Source organism: Sinocyclocheilus anshuiensis, unplaced genomic scaffold (genome assembly GCF_001515605.1).
Source record: "Sinocyclocheilus anshuiensis isolate Anshui unplaced genomic scaffold, SAMN03320099.WGS_v1.1 scaffold2799, whole genome shotgun sequence".
Lineage (NCBI taxonomy): Eukaryota > Metazoa > Chordata > Actinopteri > Cypriniformes > Cyprinidae > Sinocyclocheilus > Sinocyclocheilus anshuiensis.
The window spans coordinates 75,971-86,106 of record NW_015548372.1 but is presented as its reverse complement, the minus strand read 5'-3'; the positions used below and the strand labels follow the sequence as shown (position 1 = coordinate 86,106).

General features: G+C 37.5%; 1 protein-coding gene and 1 pseudogene across 1 annotated transcript in view; one reads left to right on the top strand and one right to left on the bottom strand.

Annotated features, from left to right (window-relative positions):
- The window catches only part of LOC107656676 (beta-1,4-galactosyltransferase 5-like), a 25,758-nt gene extending 19,425 nt beyond the window's left edge, over positions 1-6,333 (bottom strand). Inside the window, exon 1 of the mRNA XM_016444617.1 lies at positions 6,003-6,333. Within this exon, the coding sequence (XP_016300103.1) occupies positions 6,003-6,108 (106 nt within the window). The 5' untranslated portion in view covers positions 6,109-6,333. The remainder of the gene's footprint in view (positions 1-6,002) is intronic.
- An 845-nt stretch (positions 6,334-7,178) lies between these two features.
- The window catches only part of LOC107656675 (sodium/hydrogen exchanger 8-like), a 36,865-nt pseudogene continuing 33,907 nt past the window's right edge, over positions 7,179-10,136 (top strand).

Here is a 10,136-nt window from a genome sequence, read left to right as displayed (position 1 = left end):
GTACAATATCTCACGGTTCTCAACCAATCAGATTTGAGAACCAGAACGAACTGTTGTATAAATATATATATATATACTGGTCATGAACAGATGATAAGACTATTGATTACCGTGTCAATGAAACAATGGATTACATGTGGTAGTGATTGGGAAGGTGGCGGCTGCCCTTCCCCAATTGATGTTTAACCAAATTCCATTCTTACTACGTTATTTAGTGTCACATGACTATCCTTGGACATTAGACGGTAGCTCTAGTGGGCATGCTTTCAATGCAGGTACAACATGTGGTTAATAACATCCTACGTTTGACAACTGTGAGCATTTCACCAAAGTAACATAGAATATGACAGTCTGAGTGTATAAGGGTTCAGTCTTTCTAGATTCATCTTCTGTATTACTGCAGAACAAATGACACTGCAAGCATCTGTAATAAATGAATAACTAAATATTCATAAAAAAAGATATTCACAAATAACTAATTGTTTAAATAATTTATATCCATGGCCAGTTTGTTTTTCTTCGTCTAACATGTGTATCAAACTACAGGTGGGGAAACGGACATTTCCCTACCTATCACAAAATGACATGGTAGATGCTTTTGCCCTTCTTTTCCCCATGACCCTTCTTGTTGCGTTTCTATGTGCCCTAATCTTCTGTAAACAAATGGCCATGCAAATACGACACTAACCAGAGACCAGCTGAATGCGCTGCCTCTAAGCGACTACTTTCCACTCACAGTCACAGGGTTCATTGACTTTTACAAAGATAAAACAATGTAGATGTGAGGTTGGTAGGATCCTGCATTATAAACGGCCTCTCACACCACTCCATGGAAGGCGTGAATGATTATTTCAGTACATGTTGTTTGTGCACGGCTCTAGGCTGAAGGGTCATTTGTAGCTTTGCAGCATTTGCATGTGTCTCCATGAGTGTTCAAGTAGGTTTTTGGGGATTGTGGCGTTGAACAACCTGCACATAAATGTGCAATGCATGTGGTGACCTATGTGGTCACAAAGCTTGAAGAGGGAAATAGTAAAAGTCACACATACTTGTCTGCAAAAGTGTTAACCTTTCCTACATGCATGCTTACTCCTAATCTTTTTCACTTAGTATAAAAAATGATAACAAAATACTTAGTTACACTGATTCAACTTAAATACTTTACTTAATACCAACAAAACTAATTGTTATGGGTTAAATCAGGTAAAAGCTGCTCTTTAAGGTAACAATTTCGGTTCAACACTTTACCAGAGGTCTTCAACTTTGCGCCTGGAGTGCCAGTGTCCTGTAAGTTTATTTCAAACCTGCTCCAACACACCTGCCTATGATTTTCAAGCAGCCTTAAAGACTTTGATTAGCTGGTTCAGACTCTGCAGTGGGTCTTCAGGGGCAGGGTTGAAGACCTCTGGTGTAGGCCAGAATATAATTGAGTCATGGGGTGGGCCTATTTGACTTGGATCAGTCAGCAAGCATTTAGAAACCACAAAAAACTCCCCAGCAACACCTTAATATTAGCTATGTTTGAACGACCTATTTTTAAGCACATTTTGGAATATCGCATATAAAAAAAAAAAGCTGAATGGAAATGCCAAGATGTGCATAAATTCTAAAAAATGTGCATACAAAAACATATGCACAAAATTGAGTAGGATAAACTTTTGATCCAATAAGAAAAAATGCACATAAACTACAATGGAAACACATTTATCAAATAAATTCCACCATGCACATCAAAAAAGTCATGTGACTTTGCACGATGGGACGGGATAACTTGACTAACCAGTGGACCGATCTCGTTGCACAGCATCTGAAATGATGTTTTGGTCGTTCTGAAATGCCCGAGTAAAGTCTGTCGTCAAAGTATATCTGTATTATTGTCTTACACGACTGCGTTCCCAAACACCAGACATCCACCTCCAAAAGCAATGACTGCATTTGTTTCGTCTGCTCTCTCTGAGGTGAAAGTAATTTATCATATATGAAAATTACTATATTAGGTGGCTTCTACTACTTTTCTTAGTGATATTTAGTGCCAGTTTATTGGGAAGTGATGATTTTGTTCTCTTTGACTCGTTGGATGGAAACAGTGCTTTATTTACAAATGTTTTATGCGATATTCCAGTTTGCGCATAAGTTAAATTCCCATCTTTGGATGGAAACATAGCTATTCACTTAGAAGCCGCTAAAAAAAGAAAAAAAAAAACACTGACAAATCCTGTCTTTTCCGTTTGACCTGATATTCATACACGATTATAAAGATCATATAATATTTTCAAGCCCACCTTTAAATAGTAACCTATGTACATGTGTGCTGCGGCTTAGCATGCAACATGATGGCGCACAAAATCCCACATGAACCATGTCAGACTGAACAACAGGCTTCACAGAAATTATGGTAGATTGCTATTTAGAAAGACCAACGCATAATGTGGTGCAAGATCCTGTGCAGTGGAACACGCAAATGTGGTTTGATGAGTCACCTTTAAACAACCAGACAAGAGAAGGTCACCATATATGTTGTTAGCTGCTAGACATGAAGCAGAATCAGTTTTTTTTTTGCAGGGATGTGTTCCTAGATCAAGAACATTTCTGTGAAAAACAATGCCAACCGTTAAATACCCCTAAAATCTAAGGGAAACACAGGCCGATAAAACCCCATAAATGTAACCCAATAATCTGTTTGGTTTGAATGTTTTTCCAGGACCAACAAAGATGTTGACATGTCCTACTTGGCATAATCTCATATAGGACCACCATCTCATGGGAATCATTGGATCTAATCGCATAGTCATGGATTAGAGACATTGCTCAACAATTTCAACAATGATTTCATGAACGTCAGGATTATGTCAGATACATTCCTCAGTTTCTCCAATCCCCAGATCGGACCTCGACTGCACATTCAGGATTGGATTGAAGGCAGTCCTGCAGAAAGACGGTTCCTCTTCCTCTATTGTCTTCTGTCTGGCGTTCAGCGGCTTGCTCAGAGGACGAACGGAGGCACCTGGGTTTCCATGGGGTCTGCGTCTATAAATAGGATCTGTGTTCTAGTGAGCTCCAGCAGGATTTCTCTAGGTTTAATTCAATAACCTGCAGCAATCAGACACATCTGTGGCCCACGATCCCTCTCCCGAGCTGCGGCACGTGTGAAATGAGCAGTAAGTGGTTTACTGAAGGTTTTGGTGACCTACGAAGCTAATTCCCTTGACAAGCATTAAATACCCCTCAGGGGTAATAGAGCTGCTGCCGTTGTTTCCATGGGGACACGAGACATGTATCTCCATGGTTCCACTGCATTTCTCATTGAGATAAATATAGAGAGATACACAGCACTCTTATAGTGTGTCTTTGACCAAATTGAGGTCAACTGTATCTACTGTAATTCCTGGCACACTGATACACACGTTTTGATATCTAGAGCGGGTAAAACCTTAAACCTAGTTTTAATTATTATTGATATAATACTGGTGTGTTAGCATGAAATTCAAAATAATCCTATATTTTTCTAAGTGCGTGTTATGCATCTTATTGTGAACTATTCATTTTTCAATAATCCGTTGCATTTGAATGTACTGTATATCACAATACAGAAGAAAAGATATGTCACTTATGACACTTCACATATGTCACTATAACATATGTCCTTTAATTATCTATTGTTTTTTTTTTAGATAATTTTTTAACTAACAATTAAAAATCAGCATGTCTATGCAAAGCTTTTGTCTGCAATTTGAGCTGTCATCATTTGGGGTCTTTTCTCAGCAAATATTAATAACTTTTATTAATTGCAATCCAATATGATGTAGCCTATTTACCTGAATTTACATTATATGTGACCCTGGAGCACAAAACCAGTCATAAGGGTCAATTTTTCAAAATTGAGATTTATACACCATCTCAAAGCTGAATAAATAAGCTCTCAATTGATATATGGTTTGTTAGGATAGGACAATATTTGGCAGAGATACAACTATTTGAAAATCTGGAATCTGAGGGTGCAAAAAAAAAATCAAAATATTGAGAAAATCACCTTTAAAGTTGTCCAAATGAAGTTCTTAGCAATGCATATTACTAATCAAAAATTAAGTTTTGATATATTTATGGTAGGAAATTTACAAACTATCTTCATGGAATATGATCTTTACTTAATATCCTAATGATTTTTGGCATAAAAGAAAAATCAATAATTTTGACCCATACAATGTATTTTTGGCTATTGCTACAAATATACCCCAGCGACTTAAGACTGCTTTTGTGCTCCAGGGTCACATATAGTCGATATCTTGAGAGCAAATATAATATCAATTTATATAGCCTAATACAATTTAAAGATATTGCACCTAATTGGCTTCATAAAATAAAAAAACAAACTTGGTAACACTTTATTACACGTGTCCTTGTTACACGTTACATGTACTTACTATTATAATAACAATAAACGATGGGGTTGATAATATGATGATGAGAGAATACTAAAAATATTATTATTTGTGTTCCATAGATTAATAGTCTTATGGGATTGGGTGAGCAAATTATGACACAATTTTCATATTAAAGTAACCCTTTAAGATTACTAAACTTGAGGAATCTTTTTTTTTTTTTTTGTTGCAAATTCCTTCACAACTTTGTTTTCTGCGTGAAGATAACCTAAAATCCCTGGTTTCCAAAGAAGAGCTAATATGTTTAATGTCCTCTAGTGCCAAAGCCAAAAATATGCCCCACGATTACCAGAAACACTAGGGACTTGACATTTCCCGTGTTTCCCTGCGTTTAAACAAAGACGTCTTCCAGAAGAGGGCCGTTTCACTCCCTTCACATGCCAGTCACCTCCCCCCGGGACAAATGCAGCTTCTGCAAAGCTTTTCATTCATATTAACATACTAGAATTACTGGTCCTTGTTCTCCTTTTAAACACGGGGAACTCACATGCCATGGAAGCTAAACGGTTTTTAAAGTGTCTTCATTAATAATTAAGCCAATTTAGAAAATACAGATAAAGGGTACAGAGGAGAAAGGGTTGCCTATAGGTTAAATGACAAAGAAATGTCAAGAAAATAAAAATCACAGAAGGCAACATATTCACAAGGCAGCACAGAAATAAAACACTTGACCACACCAGGTTCCTCTCTAAAGGTGCAACACTTGACCTGTTGTGACACAACCACAGCTTTGCAATGAGCAATTTGATCTCAATGTTAAGTATGTAGGCTACTTATTGTTTTGTATTCTCACTCACTTTTTAGGCCGTTTATATCAACCTAATTTAACCTAATATACGTACACTTCGACACATGTAGCCTAAATTACATGGATTTAAAAAATGTGCAGTTTATGTTTAATGCCATTTGTAATTAACTCTCTCTGTGTAGCTATATTAACAAATAACCTTGACCTAAGCTAATACTTTTAAATTTAATGTTATTGTTTGCTATTGCATTATTAAAAATAAATCAATAAAGCTGCTGGAAAGTTCTTCGCCAATCGGAATTGACAAATCCTACTATAACCCGTATTCAAATGCACGATTTAATAGCTCTTATAACCTCAGCATATCCTAATAAAACATTCATGACCGAAGCGCTCGTGGACTGGAGTTTCGCTGCCTGGAAGGCGCGTCTTTGGGGCCCGAAGATATAGTAGCACAATTTATAATGTTATCAGAACACTAACAGTCAAAAAAATCAAAGCGCATTTGCCTGGAGATATGAAGTGTTCTCTATAATGGAGGTCTTCATACATGCTGAGCACAGTAAACGACATGGATTTGATGGGAAGTCTGACAGAATTTGCTCTCTAAACACAAACAACCGATCGCGGGCTTATTACTCTATACATGATAAATTAAAAACAATGATTGGCCATCTATTCATCATACAATCATCATCAACTGACAAACCTGACTAGCCTATATAAAACAGAGCAGCCTAAATAACCAGACTACAGATGTCACCCACATGCAGCCTATTCAGAATAGATGTTAACTAAATGTTTCAGTGGCTTACCTATGCCAGGGGCTGAATAGATTAAGTACAGCGCAGAAGTGGAGAGCGAGAAGAGAAATAAAAGCCCAAGAAATGACCTTCTCCGAAATCTCATATGTGTCGGCATTATACAGAGAGACGCAGATATTCTTCTATAAGTATGGACAGATATGTGTCCGGTTAATAGACGCAGATGGAGAGTCCGAGCGCAGACACGCTGATCAGGTCCGATCCCGAAATGTATCCAATCTAGAAGGGTCACTTGTCCTAGTGGAGTCTCATCATCTTCATCCCGTGTGTCACACACACACACACGCGCGCGCACTCACTCATACACACACCCTCCTGCGCGCTGCTATGAATGGAAGCGCATGGGACTCTGCGTTACGCACATATCAGGGCAATGTTCTAGGGACCGTCTGCAAAGGAGGGACTGTGTGAAAATTACTATGCGTGACTTTACTTGATTACGTAACGCTGCACGCATGGTCCAGTTTTCCCAGAGGCTGTGAAACAGACAAGTACAGTATAAAGGCGCGTACTGATCGTCGAGGGGAAATTGAATGGCCCCATTAATGCGTCTGCATATTATTTAGAGTAGGAGCTCAAGACCTTAAAACTCAAATGAGCAATTATTCCATCTGTCCTGGTAGACACTGACCAGACCAGAGGTTCAAAAGACATAAAATAATAAACTTGAATAGAACAAGGTATTGTTTTAATAATGACTACTGCAAACTAGGTAGAGTATGAGATCCAGTGCTACACCCGCACAGAATCTCCCAATCATGTAAATATTAATGGCATTGCTCATCTTATGCAGACAAGACGTCAAATAAGTCATTTATCTAAGCGGACAGCCTGTGTTTTCACCAGGATGTCATTCCAAATGAATGCATCACAGAATTGCGTATTGTAGACACGCGCACCTTATGTGAACTACAACTCCCAGCAACCATCACTCCATTGTGACGTCAGCACGTCCGTTTTTAAACTGCAATTTTCTTCTCTGCACTGATAATGCATACATTTTGTGGATACTATAAGTAACTAAATATATATGTACAAATAAAAACACGATATCTACGTTTTATTCCATTACTTCGGCTTAAAACTACCCAAAGGGATAAACTACAAATCCACATGTCCCAGAAACTACATCTCCCAGGATTTCCGGGTACGTAATGATGACGACGAATTTACTCCGCGAAGCATGGATTGTGGCGACATGAGTTTATTTTGCGATTTTCCCCCTGTGTCTAATGATTATTTGTGTTTGTGAGCACGATGAGCTTCAGTAATCGCGCTGCTGTGATCGCTGTGTTATCAGTTATATTGACGGCTGATCTCGGGCGGTTTGCGGCAGCAGATGATCAAACACACAGTAAAAACGATGAAGAATCTCACAATAATAGAGCTGTCAGTGATTTACATGATCAGAGTACTGCTGATGGGCACGGAGAGCATCTGATCAGGTATTACTTCATTACATAGCATCAGTTCGCTTGCAGTTTAACAGCAGAAAGCGTGAGTGAGTGATTGACAGAGTGACAATGTTAATCATCACTATTACAATTATCCAATAACTGATACCATGGTCTTCTGTGTTTTCATTTTGAACGATCCTGTATCATGGTATAAATCAAAGTACCATGGTATTACTACCTGATACCATCTCTGCAGCACGATACAGCAAGAGTATACATCTATTTACAGTTATAGGCCTGTGTTATGGTGTATGAATAGGATGATTCTTCTGTCTATTGATTGTTATAGACTTGTATCTTCAGATATATCATCTTAATCTTTTAATGTTAATGTGTTAATGTTAAAGTGATTGTTTAGTCAAATGTCATCATATTTGATGTAATACCATTAGTGCAGTCAAACGATTAATCGCATCCAAAATACACGTTTTTGTTTACATAATGTAAGTGTGTATGCTGTGTATATTTATTATGTGTATATATAAATACAAACACATGCATGTATATATTTATGAAAAATATTTTATGTTCATATATGTTCATGTATATATAATATAAATGTATATACATGTAAATATTTTCAAAATATATATACTGTATGTGTGTGTATTTATATATAGTATACATAATAAATATACACAGTACACACATATATATTATGTAAACAAAAACTTTTATTTTGGATGCGATTAATCGTTTGACTGCACTAAATACCATATGAAATGTATTCATCTGACAGGTTAAATGGCACGGAAAGCTCCAGCAATGACACTGTTCAGTCGACCACACCTGTGCCCAAGCCCTCGACCCCCGAGCCTCCTAAAAATGAGCCCATCCTGCCGGTGCAGACGGGCGTCAAAGCCCAGGAGGAGGAGCAGTCCAGCGGGATGAGCATTTTCTTCAGCCTGCTGGTCATTGGTGGGTAGAACCGGCTGTTTTAAAGATAAAAATGACCTCGGTGAGACACTGACAATGTGTTGGTCTTATTTCTTTTAAAAACTGAAGTTGTGATTTTTATTGCATTAGAAGAATACTAAGCGTTTCTCCAGGGTGCAGCTGCATTTCCTTAGTGTTCACTGTGTGTCTCTGAGACTGATAAATGCTTAAGAGAGGCTGATTCTGTTCATGCGAGATGGTCAATGTTTTGATGTTTTTTTGAGTCTTGAAGGTAATGTACAGTATGTGTAACATAACAGCTTAGACTCTTCTGGGGAGGTTTTCTGCTATTTGATGTGCTTTCATTCAGACACGATATTAGTGAAAAACAAGACAGCAACACAAAGTTTGTCACTTGAAGCTTCATGTATGGTAGCTAGTGCTAATGAACTCTGAGTGCTGATTGTAGTAAGCTGGCTGGTGACTCAGGCTGTATTTGTGTATCTGACACCACTGAGCCAGTGACGTCACGGTGAAACTCGTGAGGTTTCAGGTTGATGTTTTGGGATCGGCCCTCGGCGCTGATGTCATCTGTCTGCGTCGTTGCCATGTGTGTTTGTGTTTGGTGCATTGTCTGTATTGTGCGGCGTGAGTGTAGTCTGACACACTGACAGGCTCTACATATGTGCTCATGAATTTGTTCATAATGTCTTGGATGCTAGATGTTTAATCTAGGTTGAAGTGTAATTATAAACCGGCACTAAACACATCACATCACTATGGGTTACTGTGACACAGCACAATCACAGTTCACCTGGTGTAACTTATCTCTTTGTACTTGACTAGACCTTTTACCTTTTAGAGAACGTAGACATATGATATTGCATATTGAATAATGATATTTATTTGTTGTGTTTATTTATTGATTTTTTAAAAAGTGATTTTAAACACAAAATGTCTGATTAAAAAGAGACAAAAGAGATGATGATGAAGGAAGAAGCACATGCAAATAAATACATAACAGCATAAAAAAAAAAACATCAAAATGTAACCTTTATTACCCATATAATACTGTTCAGAAGTTGGTGATCAGAAAGATTTATATATTTTTTTTTGAAAGAAGTCCCTTATGCTCACCAAGATTGCATTTGTTTGATAAAAAATACAGTAAAAAACATAAAATATTTTTACAATTTAAAATAACTTTTCTATTTGAATATATTTTAAACTGTAATGTATTTCTGTGATCAAAGCTGAATTTTCAGCATCATTGCTCCAGTCGTTAGTGTCACATGATCTTCAGAAATCACTCTAATATGCTGATTTACTGCTCATTATTATCAGTGGAAACAGCTGTGTTGTTAAATATTTTTGTAGAAACTATGATAAATGTATTTCTTTAAATAGAAAATTCTAAATTAGACCACTGTTATGAAATATAAATATTTTATATTATAGAAACCTTTACTATTATAAAATTTTTTAGCTGTAACTTTTGCCACTTTTGATGTGACTTAAAAAACAGAAAAACAAAAACAAAACATACGTATATATATATATATATATATATATATATTGTAACGGGGTGAAGAATCACACGACAAGGAAATCTTAATAAATACCCCGGAGGGTGGATTTATTGGTGAGGTGCGTGCTAGGGAGAAAGGTCCAGGTAGGTGCTCCGGTGCCGTGAGTGCTCTCTTCCGTCTTCCCAGTGCAGAGGGTCCGTGCAGTGCTCCTGTGGGGCTGGTCGGTCACACGCTGCTGTCTGTGGGAGAAATGAGAGGGCGAG